The 26550-nt window shown below is 45.1% G+C and overlaps 1 protein-coding gene and 1 pseudogene across 1 annotated transcript; one reads left to right on the forward strand and one right to left on the reverse strand.

Annotated features, from left to right (window-relative positions):
* Nucleotides 1–1202: 1202 nt before the first annotated feature.
* The window catches only part of LOC121439569, a 44585-nt pseudogene continuing 19237 nt past the window's right edge, over nt 1203–26550 (reverse strand).
* LOC121439567 lies at nt 6753–25541 on the forward strand. The gene is made up of 2 exons (XM_041640082.1): nt 6753–10101; nt 25248–25541. The coding sequence occupies exons 1-2, from the start codon at nt 7032–7034 to the stop codon at nt 25355–25357; spliced, it is 3180 nt and encodes a 1059-aa protein (XP_041496016.1). The 5' UTR covers nt 6753–7031; the 3' UTR covers nt 25358–25541.

The following is a 26550-nucleotide window of genomic DNA, read 5'->3' on the forward strand; positions in this document are numbered from 1 at the left end:
AAATTTTAAATTTAATCTCTTCATACTGGGTACTAAGTATTAAGTATATTTCCTGCCTCTATTTAGATGGTCATATTTTTTCTTGTTTGTTCAATCAGTGTACCGAGTTGCATGAGAATGTAAGATAATAAATCAACTGTGAATTCCTAGGAAATGTGTAATTCATTTGTAATGTTGGATCCAACACTTTAATTAGATTTATTAGATTCAGTTTGCTAATATTTTGTTTGGTACTTTTGCAACTTTGCATAAATATATTGAGTGGTCAGGTCTTAATTAGATTTTAGAATGGTGATTGTTCCAGCTTCTTCAATTAAAACAGAAGCAAATCCACATTTCCATCTCACTAACGGAACAGACGCCCTCAATGCTCACAGAGTTACAGGGGTTTTGGAAGTTTGTACTAAGAATCTGGAACAAAGACCAGATTGCTCTTTATTACACACACACACACACACGCGCGCGCGCGCGGACACACGCACGCATGCACGCACACACACATGCACACACACACACACACTCCAAAGGAATGTGACTAAAGTTAAGAAATTGGCTCTCAGCTGGGCCCGGTGGCGCACGCCTTTAATTCCAGCACTTGAGAAGCAGAGACAGAGGGATCCTGTGAGTTCAAGGCCTCTGGTCTACAGAGTGAATTCCAGGACAGTCAGGAACCCTTCTCTCTCGGAAAAAAAAAGAAAGAAAAAAGAAAAAGAAAAAAGAAAGAAAACAGCAACAAAAAATTCACATTATTTTTCACATTTGAATTTTTTTTTAAAAAAATAAGAATTGTTTTATTTTCTGTGTATGCGACTTTTGCCTGCCTGTGTACATGACAACACATGTTGCCTGGTGCTTTCAGGGGTCATAAGACAGCAGCAGGTCCCTTGAAACTGGAGTTACAGTTAGAAGACACAGTGTGGGTGCTGGGAACCAAACCTGGGTCCTCTCCAAGAGCAACCAGCGCTCTTAACGCTTGAGCCACCTCTCCAGCACCCCACATTTGAATTTGCGTCCGTCTCCACATCCCATATTGAGAAATGATACACTTTTATTTTTCTCTTTGTTATTTGCCACTGTCTTAGCTCCTTTCCTGTCCCCTGACTGCTCTAACAGAAGTGACTTAATTGGGGGAAAGGTTCAGTTCTGCTCAGTCTCCCAAGGTTATGGTCCACTGGGGAAATCGTGGCCGTGGGAGCTTAGGGTAGCGGTAACATTGCTTCGGCAGTAAAGAAGAGATCAGCGAGGAGTCCAGACTGCAACTTGCTTCTCTTTCCCCACGGACACAGTCTGGGTTCCCAGAGAAGGGCGCCTTGTTTCCTCTGAGCATGTGACACTTTGAGAACCTTTTTTTTTTTTTTAAATAAGGTCTTAGTTACTTTATACAGGGCATTCTTTGCCCCAACTCTTTTGCTAACCCAGATTTTTCTAGAGTCTGACACTGGCGTGACTTAGGATTTCAGGGTGGCCTCTGAGGTTTCACTGTTGCTCCTCGGGTTTTTGTTTTGTTTTGTTCCCATACCAGATTTCTCACTCTTTGACACGTGATAATCAATTCAGCCCGAACCTGTAAAATTAAAAGAACTTATTTGAGTCCTATAAGTAGCAATCCAAGAAGCATAGGTCCAGGAGCCTTTGGATCCATGTTCTAGAGGAGACGGGGAAAGTAGGGATCTGTATGGGCAAGCAGCACTGACTATTGAATGCTGGGTAAGAACAGGATCCATGTAACCAATAGAAGACAAAGAATAAGAATCTGCATACTAGTAACATGTCCATAAAACCGAGTCTCTTGAAAAGCCACTGACTCTTTGATATCTACCCCAAATGGCAATTCTTCCATTCTTTCTTAAGAAATTAATCGTGGTCTTCTGTGTTCAATGATATCTTTCTTTTCTGTTTCTTTTCTCTCCTCCTCTTCTTCTTCTTCTTCTCTTTTTTTTTTTTTTTTTTTTGAGACAGTGTTCTCTGTGTAGCCCTGGCTATCCTGGAGCTTACTCTGTAGACCAGGCTGGCCTTGAACTCAGAGATCCACCTGCCTCTGCCTCCTAAGTGCTGGAATTAAAGGTGTGTGCCACCACAGCTCGGCTGATATATTTCTATGACATTTACCCCACCCCATCTTTATTTATATATTTAAAAAAGAAAACAAATTATTTCCCTTCATTACACACACCAATCCAAATTCCCACTCCCTCCCTTCCTCTTACTCCATCCACATATCTCCCACCTTACCCCATCCATCCTCAGAGAGGTTAAGGCACATTGCTTTGGGGAAGGTCCATGGCCCTCTCTACTATATCTGGGTTGATCAAGGTATCCATCCAAAGAGAGTAGGGTCCCAAAAAGCCAGTACATGCAGTAGGGCCAGTGGTCCCGCAATCTGCCCCAGCCATACAACTGTCACCCACATTCAGAGGGACTAGTTTGATCCTATGCTTGTTCCTTCCCAGTTTAGCTGAAGTTGGTGAGCTCCCATTAGCTCAGGTAGACTGTTTCAGTGGGTGAACCCATCGTGATCTTAACCTCTTTGCTCATATTCTCATTCCTTCCACTCTTCAACTGGACTTTGGGAGCTCAGTCCAGTGCTCCGATGTGGGTCTCTGCCTCTGTTTCCATCAGTTGCTGGATGAAGGTTCTATGTTGACATTTAAGATATTCATCAGTCTGACTACAGGGCAAATTAAGATTGGGCTCTCTCTCCTCTATTGCTTAGGGTCTTAGCTGGGGTCATCCTTGTGAATTCCTGTATCTAGAGCCATGTTTCTTGTTAACCCCATAATGTCTCCCTCAATCAGGCTATCTCTTTCCTTGCTCTCATCTCTGTCCTTCCTTCATCTCGACTATCCCATTCTCTCAAGTTCTCCTCACCCCTCTCCTCCCCTAGCCTTCCCCTTCTCCCCTCCCTTCTCCATCCACCTCGTGCTCCCAATTTTGTCAGGCGATCTTGTCTATTTCGACTTTCCAGGTGGATCTATATATGTTTTTCTTAGAGTTCACTTTATTACTCAGCTTCTCTAGGATCATGAATTATAGGCTCAATGCCCTTTGTAGCTAGTATTCGCTTATGAGTGAGTACATACCATATTCATCTTTTTGGGTCTGGGTTACCTCAAAAAGATGCTCAATCATACTACAAGGGCATTTGTTCAACTATGTTCATAGCAGCATTATTTGTAATAGCCATAATCTAGAAGCAACCTAGATGGCCCACAACTGAAGAGTGGATAAAGAAAATGTGGCACATTTACACATTAGAGTACTATTCAGCAGTAAAAAATAACGACATCTTGAATTTTGCATACAAATGGTTGGAATTAGAAAACACTATCCTGAGTGAGTTACCCCATTTTTTAAAAATTACATTTGTAAGCACTCAGGAGGCAGAAGTGGGACCCCTGTGAGCTCCAGATCAGCTTGATCGACAGAGCGAGTTCCAGGACAGCCAGGTTTCTCAGAGAAACCCTGTCTCGAAAAACAAAAACAAAACAAAATGAAAATTATATTTTGTGTGTGTGTGTGTACATGTGTGCGTATGACATGGGGCCAGGGGTATGTGGAAGTAGAGGACAACCTGAAAGAGTCTTTTCATGTACCATACTGGTCATAGGGATTGAACATAGGTTGCCAAGGCTTGGCCACAGGTATCTTTAGTCACTGAGTCGTTTTGCTGGCTCCCACATGGCATCTTACCTGTTTGGTTGGCTATTTTCCTTATGAATGCAAGTCTCTAGAGTACAGGACTCATACACACAATAATCTAGGACTAATTTGTATGTGTGTAATCCATGTACAAACGCCCATGGCACGCATGTGGAGGTGAAGACGACTTGTGGAAATTGCTTTTCTTCTTTTACTCTGTGGGCTCCAGAGACGGAACTCAGGTCATTAGGCTTGGTGTCAAACACCTGTGCCTACAGGGCAATCTTGCTGGTCCCTTAGTATACTTAATAAATTATTCACACGTAATTCGATGAGATGGTAACTAATAATATGGTTACAGATGACAACCGTGTTGATACCTGATATAAAATGTGTCACTATCCCATAGATAAGGTGAGAAGTGTTGTCCATAAAACCCCCAATCTAGAGCATAAACCTGACTTTGTTTCTTTTTGTGTGTTTCTCTAGATTTCGAAGAAACATGAAAAATTCCAGAAACATCAACTTACAGGTCAAAATGATTCTCTCCCTTACTGATCAGCTCAAGGCTGGTGACTGATCAACCGTGGGCCATGCTTTCAAACTCTAGTCTTGAACAGCGGGTGGAAGAAAGTGGAAAAAGAGGGTGTTCCTGGAGAGTACCCCCATCTTTCTGACATCTTCACTTCCAAAGTCATGCAGACAGCTCCATAATTCCTACATTGTTTGCTTTCCTCGTGCTTCTCTGTCCCATACATTTTCATGGCATGGGCAAAAATTAACTACCAAGAGTTTGGTGAGGGAGGTCCATCTCCTTATTTCGCTACCACGGATGTGGATGTGGGGTAGACATCTTTAAAGGAAAAGATGTATTGGGAACCTCTGTGTCCCTCACTACTGCATTCCGGGGTCACTTCTAGTACATGATGAAGACAGTATAGTTTGCTTGCAAAACAAAACTTGATAGCTGGGCCGTACCACTCATCAGTTTCACGATGTGACTTCATCTTTGCTCCCCTAATTGTTAGATGATGTCAGTAGTCACTATGCTCACGGTCTCTTTACTCCTATTACAGTTTCACAGCTGAAAAAAGCTGGAATGATGAATATCATTGAAGCTGATCTAACATGGTAAGCAGAGTCTGTCTTCAGACTGTCCTATGACAAATACCATGATGGCTGGTTTCATGTCAACATGATCCAAACTGGCATCATTTTGGAAGAGATTGCCCTCTCTAGATTGCCCTGTGGACAAGCCTGTGCTGCTTTTTTAAATTTTTTTTTTATTTTTGGTTTTTCAAGACAGGGCTTCTCTGTGTAGCCCTGGCTATCCTAGAACTCACGCTGTAGACCAGACAGGCCTTGAACTCAGAGATCTACCTGCCTCTGCCTCCAAAGTGCTGGGATTACAGGTGTGTGCCACCACTGCCCAGCTACATTTTCTTAATTGATGATTGATATAGGAAGGTCCAGCTCACTGTGGGTGATGCCACCCATGGACTGGTGGTCTCAAGTAGCACAAGAAGGCAGGGTGAGCAAGCCATGAAAGCAATCCAGTAAGCAGGGTTCCTCCACGGCCTTTGCATCAGCTGCTGCCTCCTGGGTCCATCTTGCCCTGAGGTCCTACCATGACTTCTGTCAGCAATGGAGTGTAACCTGAGAATGTAAGCTGAAACAAACCCTGTCCCCCTAAGTTTGTGGTCATCGTGTTTCAGTACAACAATGGAAATCCTAGCTGCAACACCATCTTAACCGTAGATGCTGTATGTAAAATCCTGGGACTTTTACTTCATTTACTGTGACAGCAATTGCCTCCTTCCTAAATTAACTTCCTATTCTTATTGGCTGGCTTACTGGTACTTTAATATCACTTCAATTCTACTGACATCCCCTTTTGTGTTCAGTATTTCAGGAGACTCTACTGGCTGGAGCCAGGAATATATATCCAGATCCATAGACAGGAGTTTTCAAAAGATCTTCCATCATTTGGAAAATGCAAGGTCAGGAAACAGAGTTTCTGGGTAGGGGAGAGAGAGAGGGAGTAAAAGGAGGGAGGTAAAAGAAAAGTGAGTTTGAGCAATGGAGAATAATTTTTTAAGCTTTATTTATTCCATGTTTTATATGGGTATTTTACTTGCATGTGTGTTTGTGCACCACATTCATGACTGATGCCCACAGAGGCCAGAAGAGGGCATTGGATCCCCTGGCACTGGAGTTACAAATGTTTGTAGACTACCATGTGGGTGTTGGTAAGCAAACTTGGGTCCTCTGGAAGAGCAGACACTACTCTTAACTGCTGAGCCATATCTCTAGGCCCCAAAGTGTGTGTGTGTGTGAGTGTGTGTGTGTGTGTACACATCACATTTATTTAGGTATTTATTTATTTATTTATTATTTTTGTGCATGTGTGCACATGTGTACCACATCATGTACATGGTGGTCAGAGGAGAAGCCACAGGAGTCAGTTCTTTCCTTCTAAGATGTGGGTCTTAGGGATCGAACACAGGTCTTCTTTCTTAATGGCAAGCACAGGTTGTGCGTGTGTGCATGTGTGTGTGTGCATGTATGTGTTTGCAAAACTTGGGTGTCATTTCTGGGGAGCCATGCAGCTGGATTTTTGAGATAATTAGCCTTGGCTGTCCAGTGAGCCCCAGGGTATCCACTTTTCTCTGCTTCCCCAGCACTGGGGCACTGTGTCCCTTTCTTTTCATGTGGGTCCTGGGGATGGAACTCAGCTTCTCTCTTTGTACAGCATGTCCTTTCCTCACTGACTCACACATCTTGCTCTTGGTGGAGGGATTCTTTACATAAATAACTGATGTTTGTGAATGCAACCCGTCCTTTCATCTCTCCCTTAGACCAAAAATGTTTTGAACTTGAAACAACCACTCTCTCTCTTCTTACTAATTTTATGCCTACTGATCCCAAAGAAAATGAAAACATTTCTTTTTGTCAGGTCAACACTTACGAAAACCTTAAAAGAGCCCCAAGATTGGTCTTCCTCCGGCTCTGACATTGTGGGTACGACGGGAAACCGTTCTTCTGACTCCAGCATGTCTTCTGTATCGTATAGTGACAGCTCGAACACATCCCTTCCAGTCTTTCCTGGAAGAGCAACGCGGCAATTCCGGAGCCATAGCTTCCCTGCTCTCTCCCGAAAGGAACCGCCTGCTCCCAGGAGCCGGGGCTCATCCCTGCCTACTTTACAGAAGACAGATCTTAAGAAATCTCTTTTAAATGAGAGCCTAGGCCCCCTAGTATGGGCTCCACTCCAGCTCTCTCCTATAGTCAGAGGAGAACTGGAAAGACACATATCACATAAGGTTTCGACTTTGCGGGCACAAGTGGTGCATCTGCCTGTGAAGAAATCCTGGGAAATACGTAACGAATTGATGAATGTACAAGGAGTCCCTGAACAAGGGCTCCCCAAAACTCAGTTACCTACACTCCTCCCTCAGAGGGCTGAGCAAAATACCAACATTTCTCCAGATGCTCCATCGTTTCATGTCCATGTAAACATTGGGGTGAATTCTGAATTAAGCAGGACGGAAGTGTCACAGACGCTGACCTCAAACAAGCAGTTACAGTCTGCGAATGACCACCAGGTTCTTAGCTACAACCCTGTAGTTATATCAATGGGCACTCCAGCTCCCATTAACATAGTTCGGGAAGAAAACGCTTTAATAAAAAAGGATCCAAGGCATGTGTTAGAGCTGAATATAGATCAGAGGGTCCTCGGTCTTCCAGAACAAAGGATACAGCCACAAAGGGCACAAGTAACTGACGTGGAACTGACAGCCCAGGTACCACGCTCAGCCATGGACAGCATAAAGGTCACTCCAGTGGCACTGCTTCAGGTTATGGGCTTGATGGGAATGATCCCAGAATCACATGCGCAGGTGATAGACTGCGTGGGGTTTCCCCCGCAGCCACCAAATCAAGCAGAAACAGTGAATCTAACTCCTCAGCCATCAGATCAAGTAATTAAACCAAAAACAGTAAAAATTCAACAGTATTCAGCTACGGAATCAAAGAGTATGGCCTCAAGACAGAGTCCAGTCACAGATAATATGAAGGTAACTCCTGCGGAATTGCTTCGCATCATGGATTCTATGGGGATGATTAATGAATTATACCCACATGTCATAAAACCAGCAGAAATAGCCCCAAAGCCACAATACCAAGTCATGGAATCTGCAAAGGTGGATATACTGCATGGCCACCAAGAAATACCACCAGAAGATAAGAGTCTAGGGCTACAGCAATCAGTTCTGGGAACTGTGGAAGTGATCCCCCAGCCTCAGCATAAAGTCATGGGAACACCGAACACGACCTTGGGCCCACAGAATCAAGCCACAGAACACATTGGGATTGCTCCCGGTCCAATACATGAAAATATATTGGAAATTAGCTCAAGTGTACTTCCTAAAGCCATTGATTATACAAAAGCAACCCCAGTGGCACAACAAACCATGGATTTCATGCAGAAAATTCCACCAGGAGAGCCACACATTACAGAACCTAGGGCTTTGATCCAAACTGAAAATTTGACCACACTGCCAGCCCAGCCAGACGTTCTGACTTCTACTGTCCCAAGAGGAGCAGCAGAATCTCGAGGCATACCTCCACAGCTACCGTCTACAGTCCTAGCGTCATCAGGAGTGATTCTGCTACCATCAGGTCAATCCCTGCATGCTCTAAAGGTGACCCCGATAGTACAGGCGCCACCTGGGGTGGGAATGATCCCACCACTCCAAGTTGTAGAGCCTCCTGGTTTGATTCCACAGCCAGTGGCTCAAGTCAAAGAACCTCTGGACTTGCCTTCTGGGTTCCAGGTTCAAGCTGGAGACTCTGTGGGGATGACTCCACAACATCAAGGCGCAGAGGGTGTGTCATCGACTCCAGGACTGTCTCAGCAGGTCATGGACCCTTCAAAGTTTACCCCACGGCACCAAGACTTAGACTATTCTGAAGTGAGCCCAAGGCAAAGTCACAAAATCCCAGAAAGGGGTGGGACCTCTGACACCCAGCCCCAAATGAAGAATTCTGTAGAGATGACAGAGGTACATAATCAAATAGTGGAACCTGTGAGAACAATCACAGCACCACTAGATCAAGGTACAATACCCATAGGAAGGAGCCAAAAACATCACGTTACAGAAGTGGAAGTGGTGCCAGTTACACCACTACTTAAGGAAATGAAACATTTGGGGGAAAACTCAATCCCACAGCCTAAGGTTATGGATTCAACGAATTTATCCCCAGAATTACAGAACGTAAAATCTGAGCACCTAATCCCAGATCCAAGATTGCGAAATATGAAATCTGTGGACATAGCCATGGCTTTAGTCCCAGAAAAAGTAAAATATGGACCACCGACCTCAAGAGCGGTATCTACAGATTTGACCCTAGAATTGCATCAGCTGATTATGCAGTTTGAGAAATTAACCCACAGGCCACAATTGCAAAGTGAGGAATCTGTGCCATCAGCCCCTGAATCTCAACTTCAAGATGTGAAATCTGGCCAAGTGATAGTTGAAGCACAACTCCAAAACATACAGTCTGCTGGGCTGGCCCCAGGTCCACAGGTGCAAAGTGATAAATCAGTACATTTGACCCCTGGTTCACAGACTCAAGGCATGCAAAGGGTTGTTCATTCAGCCCTATCGCAGGAGTTACAAGGAGATACAAAAATGGTGGAGTTGGCTCCAAGACCATCACTTGAAGATAAGAAATCTGTGAACTTAACCCGAAAACCATATTCACAAAGCACCAGCTTTGAGAAGACAGCCCATGTACCATTGCTCGAAGATAGAAAGACTCTGTTGGTAGAAGGTAGGAGTTTAATTCCCGAGGCACTGGTGGAAAGTGTGAATCTTAGTGAATTGGTCCCAAGCACACACCTTTGTGCGGTAAAATCCTTAGAAGTGAACCCCGACCCAAGTTATCATTTCCTGGAACCTGCAGAATTGGCCCTACGGCATCAAGCCCCAGAAGAAAGAGTGGGCTCTGACATTTGTCATCAGGTGGAAGAATCTGTTGAGCTGACACAATCATCATTAGGAATGAGGCTGACGCCACTGCGCCAAACCTCAGACTCTATGGAGATGTACTCACCACCACTCCAAGAAACTCTTGAAACTAGGAACCAGGTTGTAAAAGAGATGGAAGAGACTCCAGAATCACAAAACGCAATTAAAGATGCTCTGGATTTGCTACCAGAATCAGAAGTGCAGAATATGAACTCAGTGGTGATGGCCCCAGAACCACATCCCTACTCAGATGGGAAGTTTCTACATGGGACTCTAGAATCGTGTTCAGAAATAACTCTAAGACCAGAATACAAAGACAGAGAGACTATCAGATTAACATTACCTAAAGTTGATGATACTCAGGGGGCCATGATAGAACCATATTCAGAAATGGAATCTCTGGAGTTGGGTCTAGAACCAGGAGTGCAAGGTGAGAAATCGGAGTCCTTGGCTCAACATTTGCAATCTGGGGAAGTAATTGGTAAACCACCTGTACTAGCTGTAGAGACTATCACACTAACTACAGGACCCAAACCACACATTAAACATGTGATCCCAGGGCCCCAGCTCAAAGTCAAACTTAGGCAAATGGATACAGAATCACAGTTGCAAAATGAAGACTCTATAAATGTAACACGACAGTCGTCTCTAGGAGAGGTAGGTCATGAAAAGACAAAGCCAGAGTCAGGGCCACAAAGTCCATCCCCGAAGGAACTGATTGAGGAGACACAGCCCCCGAAAGTGAAATCTGTGCATTTCAATCTAGGACCACAGCAGCTAAGTATCAAATCTGGGTTGATTCCAGGGCCACAACTGCAAAGTGTCAGATTTCCAAAGTTCTACCAAGGGGGAGAACGAGGAAATGTCATCTCAGGCCCCCCACGTTATGGTGTGAAATCTGATGAGGCACGATCACGTTCCCCAGTACCAGAAATCAGATCATCAGATTGTATCCCGGGGCCAAATCTTCCAGAAGCAAAACTGCAACATGTGAAGCCTGTGGAAGTAAATGTAGGACCATGTTCGCAAGCTGTGAAATTCTCTGATCTGACCCCTGAGCCCAAGCACCAAGGTTTCAGATGTACACAGGTCATACCAGGTATTCACTTTCAAGATAGGAAGTCTCAGGGACTTTTGCCAGAACCCTTTTTGCCATTAAGCCAAGAGCCACAGGTTGAAGATAGGAAACTTGTTCTACCTATGGAAGTATCAGAGTTTCATAGCAGGAAACACACAATACCAGCCTCTGAACTACAATATCCAAGCGTGATATCTGAGGAGGTAAACCCGGAACTGCGGCAACAAGATACCAAAGTGTCTGAGTTCGCTTCTAGGCTAAGACCTCAAGGGGTAAAATTTGGGGAGCAAACTGCAGGACCGTTGTTTCACGGTATGCATTTTATGACTCCAGAGTTGGGGATACATAATCCAAAGCTAGCGAAGATGACCCCAGAGCTCAACGATACAAAGCAGGTGAGTTTTAACTCGTGGCCGTGCCTGCAAAATGTCAATTTTTTTGATGGAACATCAGGAACTCAATCTCAAGGTGTGACGACTTCAGAGTTACACTCGGGGCCACAGTTGGAGTGTGTAAAAATGTTTGAGTTTACCACACAGCCAAAGAGGCAAGGGATGAAGCCAGAGTTAATAATACAGGAGACGCTGTTTGAAGACAGGGCATATGTCACAAGGAATCAAGCACCAAGCTTTGAAGATGAGATGTCTTATAAACTACCTTCTGGGCCACAGATACCAATGGCAGAATCAGTGAGGTTGACTCCTGGGATACAGCTAGCAAGTGTAGACCATTCTGAGTTGGTTGGAAGACCAGAGGCACAAGGTATAGAATCTTCTGAATCGATCCCTGGGCAGCATTTGGGACATATAAAATGTGTGGAGAAGGTCACAGCATCAAAGCAGGAAGAGTTAACACCAGGGCCACATTTGGGAGATGTGAAATCTATGGAGTTAAGGTCAAAGTCAGAGAGGGAAAATGTCAAAGCTATACTGTTAACCCCAGGGAAACAAGCAGGAGATAAAGAACCTGAGGAGCTGCCCCTGGGCCCCAACTTGAAAGGTTTAAAATCTGAGTTACTACCTTCAAGACCACAGTTAGAGGATAGGAGATCTGCGGTCTTAACTCTAGGACAATGTCTAGAGAGGATAAAATCTACAGTGGTCTCCCCATGTAGCTCCCAGTCAGATGGTACAAAAACTGTGAAGTTGATTCCAGGTTCAACAATTCAAGATTTGAAGACTGTGGGGCTGGCCCGTGATACACATGTGCAAGATCTAAATGCCATGGGTTTGAAACTTGAACCAAAGCAAGAAGAGAGTCCTGTGACTTTTGTACCAGGGAAAGAGTTTCAAGATGAGTTTATGGAGGTGTTGCAAGTGCCTCAACTACAAGGTCTAAAACCCAAGGAACTGACTGCACAGTCACAAATGCGGGGTAGGAAACATGTGATTATCTCATGTTTGAAGCCACAAAGTCTAAAACCTGTGAATATAGCCAAAACACAAGGAATCCCAGGAGTAAAACTTGTGAATTTAGTCTCAACACAACCGTGTCGAGGGATGGCGCCTACGGATTTAACTCTCAAGCCTGGACAGGATGACCAGATAACTGTAAGATCACCCGAGTGGAAAGGTGGGGTTTTAGACCAGCTGAGCAAGCATTTTGAGTCAGAAAATGTGTTATCCATGAAGTCAGGTCAAGAAGCCAAACCTGCAGATAAAAAACGCAAAGAGATCAAATTTAAAGTACAATTTAAAGATACACCATCATTTGAATCGACTCCTAAACCAGTTGTTCACAGTGTAAAACCTGAAGAGGCCCAAGATGAACCCCAGGTGCCAAGTATGAAACCATGCCAGGTGACTCCAGGGCCACAGGAGCACCAGGTGAAAGTCTCAGAGCCAATGTTAGAGCCACCATTTCAAGATGTGAAAACCATGGTGCTCACAGAGCCACACACTGGAAGTACAAAATCCGTCCGATGGATACCAATATCTGAGTTTCAAAGTGAGAAATGGGTAGGGTCAGACTTGAGGTTGCAATCTCAAAGTGCCAAACCTACAGAATTGAAGCCGTCTACAGAATGGAGGGGTGTGAGGCCCTCTGAATTGACTGTCAGGTCTAAAATAGTTCAAGAAGAAAAATCTGTAGGGTTGCATCTTGAGCCACAGTCACAGCAAGTAAAAACCTCTCCGTTAGCACTAGGGCTTCAGAAAACAAAAACTTTGAACTTAACATCAGAGCCACAACCTCAAGGAATCAAAACTGTGGATCAAAACAAAGATCCACCAGTTGGAAGGGTAAGATCCATTGAGTGGATACCAGGACCTGAGTTCCACAGCATGAAGTGTTTAGGGTTAAATTATGGGTCACAATCTCAAGGTGTCAAATCTACAGAACAGAAAATGTCTATACAGTTGGGAGGTGTGAAGCCATCAGAGACGACTGTAAGGCCAAAACTTCAAGAAGAAAAATCTGTGGGTTTTAACCTTGAATCACAAGTAAACTATACGAAGACACCTGAGTTGTCCCCAGAACCAGAGATACAGAAAGGAGAAAACGTCACATCCAATTCAGAACCACAGCCTCAGGGGATCAAAACTGTGGATCAAAACCAAGATCCATCAGTTGTAAGTGTTAGATCCGTTCAGTGGATACCAGGACCTGAGTTCCACAGCGTGAAGTGTTTAGGGTTAAATCGTGGGTCACAATCTCAAGGTGTCAAATCTACAGAACAGAAACCATCCATACAGCTGGGAGGTGTGAAGCGACCTGAAACAACTGTAAGGCCAAAACTTCAAGGGAATAAATCTGCAGATTTTAACCTTGAGCCAAAAGTACAGCACATAAAAACCCCTGGGGCATCCCCAAAACCAGAGTTACAAGAAGGGGAAAACTCAGAGCCACAGTCTGAGTGTGTAAAAAGTGTGGCCTTACACGACGGATCAGAGCCACAGTCTGATTGTGTAAAAAGTGTGGCATTACATCACAGATCAGAGCCACAGGCTGAGTGTGTAAAAAGTGTGGCATTTCACGACGGATCAGAGCCAAAGGGTAAGTGTGTAAAAAGTGTGGCATTACACCACAGATCAGAGCCACAGGCTGAGAGTGTAAAAAGTGTGGCATTACACCACAGATCAGAGCCACAGGCTGAGCGTGTAAAAAGTGTGGCATTACACCACAGATCAGAGCCAAAGGCTAAGTGTGTAAAAAGTGTGGCATTACACCATGGATTACAGCTTGAAAATACAAAATCTGTTCAGTGGATCCCAGCATCTGGCTATCAAGCTAAGAAATCTATGCTGAATCTTAGGTTACAATCTGAAGATGTCACGGCTAAAGAGTTAAACCCTTTGGCACAACTAAAGAATGTGAAGACTTCTAATGAGTTGATTACAGGGCTGAAGTTACAAAGTAAACAACCTACAGGGTCAACGCCGGAACAACAGTCTCGTGGGTTCAAAACTATTGATTTTAAATCGGAGCGCCAGTTTAGAAGTATGAAAGGATGTGACCCAAACGTAAGGTCAAAGATTAACAATATAAAATTCACATTTGAACCCAGGTTTCCCTTAGAAGTCACAGGCTCTCCTGGAATGCAGCCACAAGAAGTGACCTTAGGGTCACCCCCAGGAACACAACCTCAATCTGTGACATCTTTAGTGTTTAAACAAGAGTCACAGGCCTCAGAAGCGAACTATGGGGTATTAAGCCAAAGGGCACAACCACAAAACAGTATGGAGTTAAAAAGTGCAAAATCTTCTGAGTTAGCACTTCAGACAAAGCCTTGGGATATAAAATCTGAGATCAACTCTGGGCCCCAGTGGCAAAGTGCAGAATGTTCTGACTTGACACCTGAAACAGAGTCCCAAAATATGAAATGTATCACGTCAAGTCAAGGTAAGCCATTTGCCAATCAAAGTGTCCAGCTAGACTGTAAACATGGGTCACAGTGGCAAGGTATAAAATCCAATCCAGGTCTGAGGACAAAGTCCCAAGAAATGGAAATGGAAGACTGTGAATCAGGCCCACAGTTACAAGATCTGAAATCTTCAAGGACAATCATGGGTATAAAGGTCCAAGATGTCATATCTATGGGCTTTACTCCTGGACCACAATTACAAGGTATGCCATCTGAAGTCCTTACAGAGAAGAGGGTTCATGGTGTGAAACTGGTAGAAAGCAAACCTAGTTCAAAGTTACAAGGTAAGAAACCTGATTTCACCCCAAGGAAGATGTTTTTAGGCACAAAATCAGTAGAGCTGGACTCAGTGTCCCCTTTACAAGATTTGAAATATGCTGAGCAGATCTTGGGTATGAAACTTCAAGATGTGAACTCTATGGAACATCACGTTACAAGTATAAAATCTCCCGAGCTGGTAACACAGATAAAATCCCAAGGCATAAAAGCAATGGACTTTAATTCAGGATCACAGCCACAAAATAAAAAGCCATCTGAGTTGGCTCATGGGAAAAAGCTCCAAAGTATGGAATCTTTGATAGTGGAGTCAAAGTCCCCAAATGGGGAATCTGTGGAGTTAAACTTGTGTGTGAATTCTTCCGTATGCACCCCAGGACCAAGTCCTCCGTGTGTGAATTCTTCTGTATGCACCCCAGGACCAAGTCCTCCGTGTGTGAATTCTTCCGTATGCACCCCAGGACCAAGTCCTCCGTGTGTGAATTCCACTGAGTGCAATTCTAAAGCACATTTTCAAAATGTGAATTCTTCTGCATGCATTCCAAGCCAAAACCCTCAGTGTGAACATTCTAATAGGAATAATCTTGGGCCACTTCTTCAAGGAATGCATTCTGGTACAACATTTCCAGCAGCACAAATGATGTGTGTAAATTCTGTTTGGTGCAGTGTCCAAACACATTTGCAAAATGTGAATTCTTCTGCATGTCCTCGAAGACAAGAATCACAGTCTGCAAATTCTATGGGCTACAACCCTGGGCCACATTTAGAAGCTCCTAAACATCAAGGTATGAAGTTTCCTGAGTTGAACCCAGGGACAGGAATTCAAAGAGAGATGCCTATAACGGTTAACCCAGGACAGCACTTGCAAGATTTAAGGCTTGAATTAACTCCAGGGTCAAATATTGCAGGTATAGCACCTGCAGAATACAACCCTGGGCCACAGGAACAATGTATGAATTTTTCTGAATTGAATCCAGGATTAGAATTACAACGCATAAATTTAGCGAAGCTTGGTTCAGGGCCACAGTTGCAAAACATAGAGTCCTTTGCATGGACCCCTGGATCAGAATCTCAGTATACAAGACCTGTTCTATTGAGCCCCGGACCCCCTTTTCAAGGTGTGAAGCCATCTAACTTATCGGTAGGGGCAAAGTTTCAAGAGATCCCATTTTTGAAGAAGCAATTTGGGTCACGGCAGCAAACTGCACAACCCATGTTGACTCCGAAGCCTCAGTCAACTGGTGTGGACTCTGTGGAAGTTTTACCAACACCACTGCCTGAAGATAAAATGTTTCCAGAGATGAGCAAACAACCATTGCTGTTCCTGCCACGAAGTGGAAACTCTGTGGGCTTATCACCAAGTCCATTCCTTCAAAATGTGACATTTGGGAACCAAATTCCCCAAACAAATGATCAAATCACAGAACCCTCTAGGGTGACAGGCAGACCAGCACACCACCTGGTGGACTATGCAGAGATGAACACGAAGATCAGGTACCAAGCCCCTAAATTGGTAAATTATATTCCGCTGCCCGTTTATCAAGAAGATGCGGGATCTTCAGAAATGATGAAAGGGTTGGGACACAAAAGCACAGAAACAACAGAGAAATCTATGAGGTTGACCTCCAAGCCAACGGATACAGTCACAGAATCATTGGGGATGCCGCAGCAGCCAGAGCTTCAAGTGCCAGGATTTGCTGATCTGACTCCAACACTAAGTGATCAAAAAGGTTCAAATGCCTCAGAACTGACCCCACAGAAAAACTACCAGAGCCTAGAAACCCTGGAGTTGCTTTCTTGTTCGTGGCCTCAAGTGAAAGATTTCGTGCAGTCACAGACCCAACCAGCCACAGGATCTAAGAGAATGACCCTCGACCTCAAGAATCATGCCACAGAAATGACGGGGCTAACTTGTAAGATAAGACAAGGGAAAGAATTTCTTAGAGTGTCTTCAACGCCAGTAAACAGAGAGAATGAATGTGTTGAAAAATCTCCACGGCCATATCCTCAAGACTTAGAACCTGTGATGGGGAGCTCCGAGAAAAGATCCCCAAGGGAACAATCTGTAGCCTCGTCACCAAGGCCATTCTATCATGTTCCAGATTCTGCTCCGGGGATAACACCAGGACCTCAGATTCCCGAATCTGTAGGTTTGATCTCTAAGCCATGGCTGCAAAGGGAAGAATTCCTAGAGTTGGCCGCCAAGCCAACCAATCAAGTTGTGGGAAATACAGCCTCTGTAGAGCTCCCGTTTGAGGAATGTCAGACAGAAGAGGTAGGAAGTGGTCTACCAACGCCCCAGAAGACAAGCATTGAAAAAGTGAACGCCACTCCAATAGAATCACTGGATCAGATTATAAACTTTGTAACGGTCAGCCCAAAGCCACTCAATCAAATGACAGAACCTGCAAAGACACAGCTTCAAGTTCCTCAAGTCTCTAAATCTCTGACAGTGATTCCTGGACCACCACTTCAAGTTATAGAGTCAGTGATGATACCGGAGCCGACCTCTCAAGGGTCAAAATATGTTGATTTGACTCCCAAACTGCATGATATGATAGTTTCAGAGTTTGCTCCAAGACTTTGGCTACAAAATGTTCAAACTAAGAAATTAATTGCAGAGCCAACACATCAGATTTTAGAAATGATAGAATTACCAGGCTTTCAAGTGATAAAGACAATATTGCATCCCAAGCCCCTGCTTCTGATTGCGAGATCCGAAGAGCTGGCGCCGGGACCAAGTCCTCAGGCTGTAGAACCAATAGGAGTTGCCACAAGATCAAGAACTCAAGTAAAGGATCCTTTGAATTTGCTCCCAAGACCACATCTTCAAGACAAGATAAAACCTATAGAACGAACTCTAAGGGCAAATATTCAAGAAAATTTTCCAGAATTAATCTTACAGCAAACATCTCCACTTGAGGAACCTCCAGTATTAACTCACAAGCAAAGGCTTCAGGCTGGAAAATCTGTAGGACTCAAAAGAGACTCTCCTAAAGTACTGGAAATGGATCTGAATCAAGGACGGGCGTTTCAGAACAGAGATTCAGAAATGATAACATCAGAAAAGTTACAAGCAGAGAATTACTTCTCTAGGTTCCTAAGCAGCCCTCCGATCCCATTCATTTCAAGCTCTGTCAAAACAAGCGAATTAGGGCCCCTTCAGGGTTCTGGAATGCCGGAAGTGTCAAGAGCCCGGACTATGAAGAACTTTAATGTTGGCATTTTGCAGTCTCCAGAGTCCTATACAGACACTATTAGGATACGGTCACCAGCTCTTCCCTTGGTCCTTCCTTCTGATAAAACAGGGAACTCTGTGGGATCCCTATATCCTGAGATCTGGGATATGGATTTCATAACTAAGGAATCAACCGAAAAGAAGCAAATGGAAGAATTTGGGAATACACTGCAGAGCTATTCTCCGTATCCACTGAGATTACTACCCTCGGAGTTTCAGGCAGGATTAGGAGCTCGAAGAAACTCTATTCGTTCTTTCCTGGGCAGACAACTGAACATCTGGGAAAGCCATGTCTGTAGGCAGCGACTACCCAGGAAGTACCTCTCCAATATGCTGATGCTGGGGAATGTTCTGGGAACCACTATGGAAAGAAAGCTTTGTTCTCAACCGTTTTTAACAGAAGGAGCCACTATGGGTATCTGCCAATCAATTCAGAATTTATTTGGGGTTCCAGCTGAATTGATGGAATTTTCCCAGAGCCTACTAGAGAGGGGCCCAAGGACAATTTCACAGACGTCAGTGGTCAAAAACTATATTCAGAGACATATCTTAGGCCATGGTCACGAGAAAAGAATACCCTTAAAGATGTGGACACGTGGATCCACATCCTCCATAATACAGCAGTACTCTGGGACTAGATTGGGACTAAAGAAAACGAACTCAAAACTCAGTGATATATTCCAGGAAGTCACTCAGCACGTGCCTGTCTCATGTACAGGGGCCCAGTTTTTTGCCTTAGGGAAGCCAGAGTCTCCTTTCGGGATACTTTACAGTAGGGAAGATCCTGTTTCCAGGGAGCCGAGTAATATCTCCCAGAGCGATTCACAAACAGGAACTTCCGAGACTCACCACTCCTTCGAGGCAAGTTATTTTTCCCAGACCAATACCGAGCTCTCAGAAGAGCTTAAAGATCTAAAGCTAGAGATAGCAGCAAAACTCTTACGGAGTCAGATACCCTACAACGTCCGTCCACCCTCAGAGTCGGGTCTTGTCCTGAAATACCCCATCTGCTTGCAGTGCGGCCTATTTTCAGAATGTGGATGTGGTCATAAGTCCCAGTCTGCTTACATTCTCGTCTACCCACAGACCCACCTTATAAAAACCCCTGAAGGCCGTGGTGAGATCCAGACGCATCTTGGTTTTAGGTTGCACATTAGAAAAAGACCTCAAGTCTCAAAGGATTGTGGGAGAAACAGAGCAGACACATCGAAGAACCCTTCCTCATCATCACACAGAAAAGCTAAAATCTATACTCCAGTTTCCAAGAGTCCAACTTCTACAAGAGATTTCCAGTCCAGATCTTCCCAGTCTCCGGCTTCTGTACCAGTTCACAGGAGGCAAAAGCAATGGGGCAGCCATGGTGTGGCAAGGAAGACAAAAGCCAAAGACTCTGGGCATTATGAATTCTGTGAGGTTCTCTCCACGTCAGAGAGTGACTCTGAAAGTAACCAGCATGAAAAATGGGCTAAGTCAAGACTCAGTAAGACCTCAGACTTAAAATATCCAATGAAGAAAATCACCAAGGAACTTAAAAAGCAAAACATAAAGCTCTACAAAAACAGTAGACCCACAGAAGAATGTCCTTCTGGAACACTGACAGATCCATCAAGAAGCAAGAGTATCAAAACCACTCAAACCAGCACTGTTTCTTCAAAGAGACAACCGAAGAAATCCTCTCAGCCCAGGTTCATCCAGCGGCTTTCTCAGGGCCTAAAGCAGGCATTCCAAAGAGCACATAGAGCTATGGCTATCACCAGACAGAAGCCTGAGGACAGGGCTAGTCCAGACAATTTGTGGTCAAGCAAAAACTTGTACCCCGAAGAAAAAGACGAGGATGATTGTTTAACAGATGGCAGAGGGGCCAGCACTCCTGTTATCAAGCAAAAGTTCATGGGTTCCACCCCTAAGAAAGAAGACAGATCGCAGGAAACATGTGACCAAGCTCAACAATCAAAACAAGTGAGCTCTCTCCAACCCAGACCTTTGGAATTGGCGAAGAACATTGTTTCTGAGAGGAATGTCATTATCCTAGCTACTCCAATCCTACAGCCTTTGAGTAGAGTTCTAAATGTCAACAGCAGAACAAAGAAAAACTATGAATTCTTCAGTCCAGAGTCTAAGAACTGTTCTAAAGTAGGAGCCAAATTTCAGGTCCAAGAGACACTCGTGCCTGACTCCCTTCTGAAGAGAACCATGCAGAGTCACTTCAAACACGAGCAAGAACAACACAGGACCTATCACAGCCTGTCTGAGAGATCTCTTCGGACACACCACAGTCCTCAGAGAAAGCCTAGGAGTCCCTCTGACAGAACCCTTAGCAGCCTCTCAGTGAGGGGATGTCGCAGTCCCTCCCAGAGGAAGGATGGCAGTCCCTCTAGAAGAACCCCTCAGAGTATCTCTGACAGGAGCCCACCCAGGCTCTCTAAGGGGAGAGGTCGCAGTCCCTCAGGGAGGAGCCAACCCAGCCCTTCTGGGAGAAGGCCTCGCAGTTCCTCAGGGAGGAGCCCTCGTAGTAGTACCCCTAGTAGCCCTCGAGAGAGAAGGGGACGTAATCCCTCCCCCAAGGGTTGGCTTGGTCTTTATGGGAGGAACCAACACAGTCCCCCTTATCAGAGATGCTGCAGCCCCTCCAAAAGGAGCCATCTCAGTCCCATCCAGAGGACATGGGCCAGTCCTTCAGAATGGAGCCATAGTACTCTCTCTGAGAGACCCCCTTCCAGACGCTCTGGCAGGACAAGGCAAAGTTCTTCTGAAAGAGGCTACCGCAGTCCCTCTAGGTCCAGGCTCCACAGGCCTTCTTCCGGACTCCACCGCAGCCATTCTCAGAGAACTCACTACAGCCCCTCTGACAGCAGAAGCAGTCATTCTGAGAGGAGCCGACACTTAGAGAGGAACCAGCAAGGTCACCATGCGAGACCCCATCACAGCCCCAAGGGGAGGCTCCGGCACAGTTCCCCTAAGGAGAGACCCAGACATAGCTGGTCTAAAGAGTTCCTGCAAATCTTCACCTAGCTGCCCCTTCCTGCTCAGCCACTGCCTGCACCCTCAGCAATCAAAGAACTATCTAGGAGGGGAGTGAGAATGGGTCCGTAATTTATTTAAGATCAATAAAGGGGTAATAATTGAACTCTCTTTGCAGCCGTAATATCACTTGTGGGGTGGGTGGGACTGGATGTGCAAACGCCCGGAGCTGAAGGGTTGGGGTTCACAAGGACCCCTGAAATCTTCAGGCTTCGCCCACTTGCTCCAAGGAGGTTCTGATCCTCCTGCCTCCACCTCCCAAATGCTAAAATTATAGGCATGTGCTATAATGTCTGGCATATGTGGTGCCCGGGGATCAAAGCTGGGCGTCATGCGTGCTAGGCAAGCCCCAGCCCTCTAGAATTAAAATGGTCTTAAAAATTATTTTAGTTATTTGTGTGTATGTATTACGTGTGTGTGGATGCAGGCATGCCTGTGTTATGCTGTGCCTGTGGAGTTGATTCTGTCCATCTACTGTGGGTCCTGGGGACTGAACGCTCATCAGTAGTAGACTTCTGCAGCAAGACCTTTTAACCACTGAGACATCTTGCCGGTCCTATATTGATGGTTTTAAAAAATATTTATTTTATGTGTATGGGTATTTTGTCTGCATATATGTCTATGTTCCGTGTGTTCTGTACACCACATGCATGCCTGGTGTTCCCCAAGGCTAGAAGAGGGCATTGGATCCCATGGACTGGAGTTACAGAAGACTGTAAGTTTCTAGGTGGGTCCTGGGAATTGAATCCTGGACCTCTGGTAGAGCAAGCAGTGCTCTTAACTGATGAGCCATCTCTCTAGCCCCTTAGTTAAAAAAAAAAAAATAGGTCAAATGTCATGGCACAGGTTTTTAACCTAAGCACTGGGGAATCTGAGTAGATCACTGAGTTTGAGGTCAACCTGGTCTACACTGTGTGTCTCCACTGTGTGATGGGCAGATTTTGAAGGACATGGCTAACATCAGTAAGGCTAGGGAAAGAGGCTTTTGTACGACTGAGGTGGGAGACGCTGGCGGTCTGGACTGGTGGTCTTATGGCCAGGCAGATATCAGACTGGGAATACGTGTGAAGACTAAGACCTGGGCTGGGATGTAGCCCAGCTGGTAGAGCACTCTAGTGTTCGCTAAGCTCTGGGTTCATCTCCACCACTGAATAAACTGGCGAGGCAGTGCAAGCCTGCAATCTCAGCACTGAGAGGAAGTGGCAGGAGGATCAGAACTCCAAGGTCACCCTTGGCTATATATGAAATTTGAGGCCAGCCTGGGCTACACAAGACTTTGCTTAAAAACAAAATCTGAAAAAAACAAGACAAAAACAAAATTGGGGCTGGAAGGATGGTTTAGCAGTTAAGAGCATTTGTTGCTCTTGTAGAGGACCTGAGTTTGGTTCCCAGCACATACAAGGTGGCTCACAACCACCTGTAACTCCAGTTTCAGGGGATCTGATACCCTCTTCGGACCTCCATACATGGGTACCTATGTAAGCAAAACAGTCATATACGTAAAAATAAAATATACCTTAAAAGGTAAAAAGTAGACAGACAGAGAGGTAGATAAGTAGATAGATAGATAGACAGACAGACACACAGGCAGACGAGATAGAGTCCTGAGAACTTGCGGACAGCTTACATGGGGTAAAGGGAGGTGGGGTATATATGAAAAAGCTCAAGCTGCTTCCCAGAAACAGCTGACATTACTAAGCCCTTACATCTAAGCCTTTTGCAGATTTTCTTGTTCTTCACCACCAATACCATCGCCACTCTCCTTTATAATACTATGTGGTAAATACTGTCATCAGTGCCCCCATTTTATATGAAGAAAACCAAATCCCAGGGTTGGAAAGGGTGAATGACCTAAGTTTATACAAGATGAAAAGTTGAACCAATGTTTGAACTCAAGGAATTTGAGGTCGCAAATGTGTTCATTACCTCTGTGCCACACCCAGGAAAGACACAGAGGTATGTTAAAAAGACTTGGGCAGGCTGCAGAGATGGCTTAGTGGTTAAGAGTGTGTACTGCTCTTGCAGAGGACCTGAGTTCAATTCCCAGTATCTGCATATGAAGGCTCATAACCGCCTGAAGCTCTAGCTCCAGGGGATCCTACACCTCTGGCCTCTGCAGGGACCATCATTCATGTGGACATACCCACACATGGACCCTCACATAGACACATTGTGGCAGTGTGGATGGGACTGCCTCCCACTGGCTCAGATGTCTGAAGACTTGGTCCCCAGGAGGTGGAACTGTTTGGGAAGGATTGGGAAGTATGGCCTTGTTGGAGGAGGTTTGTCACTGCAGGTGAGGCTTTGCTGTTTCAAAAGTTTTCTGCCATCTCCAGTGCTGTCTGTTTGCTGGTTCCACGATGTGAGCTCTCAGCTGTCCAGGCCACTGTGCTCGCACTGCTCCTATCATGGAACTGTAAGGTCATTTTGTGCGGCTTTTATAGGCTGCCTTGGTCACGGTGTTTTGCCACAGTAATCGAAAAGTGACTAAAACACACCCAGTTCAAAGTAACTAAATTTTAAAAATGTAAAAACTTTAAATATATAATCAGTAATAATACAAACAAGAAACAACCACTTAAAGGAGAACCTTGCAAAGGAGAAGCTAAAACATTAGGACATACTCAGAGCTAGAGGGACAGCTCTGCAGTCAGGAGTGTGTACTGCTCTTGTAGAGACTGGAGTCTGGTTCCAGCACCTTTACCAAGGCGGCTCACAACCGCCTTGAACTCCAGCTCCAGGAGGTTCAAAATTCTCTTCTGACCTTGGCAGGCACTGGCACTCACATGCACAAACCCACACATCGACATTCTTATTCACAGAATTTAAAACTATTTTTATTTTTTTTTATTTTTTTTTTTATTTTTATTTTTTGGTTTTTCGAGACAGGGTTGATCTAGAGTAGGAAGGTGTTTGGAGTAAGTGCACCAGGAAGGGCTCATGTTGGGGTGTGTGGGAAGCAGTGCTCACACACAGGACAGAAGCAGCCCACAGGCCTCCTAGTGGCCAGCATTCAGTTCCACAGCTCTTACCTCTCAGCAGTGCGGAGCTGCCTTGCCTCCAGGGCCAATTTGCTCAAGGTTTTCCACGTTGCCTCTGTTTCTGGGGTCATCTCCAGGGTCTCCAAGAAGGCTGTTGCCCTGGAGAGGAAGGGAAGAAATCACAGGAGTGAAGCAGGATCTGGAGGAGCAGAGGAGAACCCTGGTGCTGCTGGGGCAGCAGGAGGGGGGGGGGGGGAAGAAAGGCCAGAAACACCGCCCTTTGTCTAGGCCCCTCCCATGACTCCAGGGCCCCATTGATCTGTGACAGTTTAATGGGTCACTGCAGGCATCTGCTAGGCCCACTCTGGCTCAGCACCACACTGGCTGTTAGCAGCTCTCACCGGGTGTAGTTGCCATCATCGATGACTGTTCCAAACTCAATCAGGCCCTCGTCCAGGGTGTAGACCACAGTCATCACCCCTTCGGTCACCATCACCTCTGTCTTCCCTCCACCTCGCTCCAGACCTACAACGTCACCCTGCACAGTATACAAAGAGTGGCATCCAGTTCTTCAGTAGGAAACAGACTTAGGGGTGTGTGTGCACGCACAGACTGTGGGTGCGTGTGTGACTGCACTTGTCCACGTGAGCAGGCCAGGAGACACGCTCGGGTGTCACTCCTCAGCTGCTTCCACCCTTTCTTTCTTCAACCAGGATCTCAGCTTGGCCCTGGAATTTACCAAGTAAGCTGGGTTGAGCCCTAGGGGTCTGCCTGTCTCTGCCTCTCCAGCTCTGGGATTTAAGTGTGCACTAACACGCTTCACTTTCTTGCTGTATGTTCTGGGGCTCAAACTCAGGCCCCTCTACTTGAACAGCAAGCACTTTACCAAATGAGTTATCTTCTCAACTCTTAGACTGATATTCTTTTTAAAGTATATGATTTTGTCAGGCAGTGGTAGTACACACCTTTAACCCCAGCACTCAGGAGGCAGAGGCAGGTGGATCTCTGTGAGTCTGAGGACAGCCTGGTCTACAGAGTGAGTTCGAGGACAGCCAGGGCTGCACAGAGAAACCCTGTAATATATATCTATATAATTACTTTTTCACGTTTATTTATTTAGCATGTGTGTGTCCATCCATGTGGGCTCTGAAGACTGAACTCAGGTCATCAGGCTTAGCAGCAAGCACCCTTATCCATGGAACCATTTCCCCAGGCCCCAGACTGAGATAGTCTTGGGGGTCCTCCAGTTAAATTACAACTTAAACCTGAACCCAGAACATACTTTTTCTTTTCCGGCACTGCTTAGTTCACGTGACAAAATCACTAAGAATGTTCCCCACCTCTATGCTACCCATCCCCCTTTAAAAAATAAAAAAAAAACAACCAAAACAAAACAAATGAGTAAAATGACATTTTTTAGCGGGGTGGTGGTGGCCAATGCCTTTAATCCCAGCACTTGGGAGGCAAAGGCAGTGAACTCTGTGAGTTCAAGGCCAGCCTGGGCTACTAGAGCTAGTTGAAGGACAGGCTCCAAAGCTACAGAGAAACCCTGTCTCAAAAAACCAAAAATAATAATAATAATAATAATAAATAAACAATAAAAAAGAGAAAAGACAGAAGGGCAAAGGCCAAAAGCTAAAATCTGAGCAGCAGGAAAGGGGGTGCTGCTCTGAAGGCAAATGCATGTATCCGACAATGAGCCTCAGGCCTTCAGCACGTGGATGGGCTGAGTCAGTCTCTGAGTAAACCCAGCCTAGCCCGTTCTGTAGCAAAGGGCACCAAAGCAAGCGGAGCACAGCCTTACCATGGATTCTGATTGCTACAGAAGCAAACAACCATCTCAGCAGGAAAACAAGTAGAGACTGCCTTCAGAGTAACATGTGGGTGTATGTGTGCAAGCACACACACATACAACACAACCAGTACGAAAGAATAAATTGTAATTGTAAACAATAATTTTAGGTCTTTAAGCATTTTAGATATTAAAAATGGCAGTTATAGATAATGCATTGTAATAAAATTAAATATTACATATTTGAAGATATAAAAATGACATGGAAAATTAACTAAGGAAAAACTGGAATGGCTGGGCATACTGGAAAAAGAAATAAAATTTTATGGAAGTGAAGCCTGAGACATTGAACATGGAGAAGTTCCTGGCCCAAATTTAACTCTGAAGCAAAACCCCAATTGTGGCATAAGCAGCAGACAAGGAAAAGAGTGAGCCAAGGAGCTGAAGGAGAGATCTGAAGATACTATCTGGAATGTTCATGGAGCAGAAGAAGGAGACACAGAAGAAGCTGAAAAGGCAAACAAGATGGAGCAAGAAACGTAGCATATGCTGAGTCAGAATTCCTGGGAGAATGGTAACAGCGTTCCGAGAGAGAGTGGCCGAGAAGTTCCCAAGACTGAGCATGATGTGT

Source organism: Microtus oregoni, unplaced genomic scaffold (genome assembly GCF_018167655.1).
Source record: "Microtus oregoni isolate MIOR12 unplaced genomic scaffold, Mior012 000062F_ref0000492, whole genome shotgun sequence".
NCBI classification, from domain to species: domain Eukaryota; kingdom Metazoa; phylum Chordata; class Mammalia; order Rodentia; family Cricetidae; genus Microtus; species Microtus oregoni.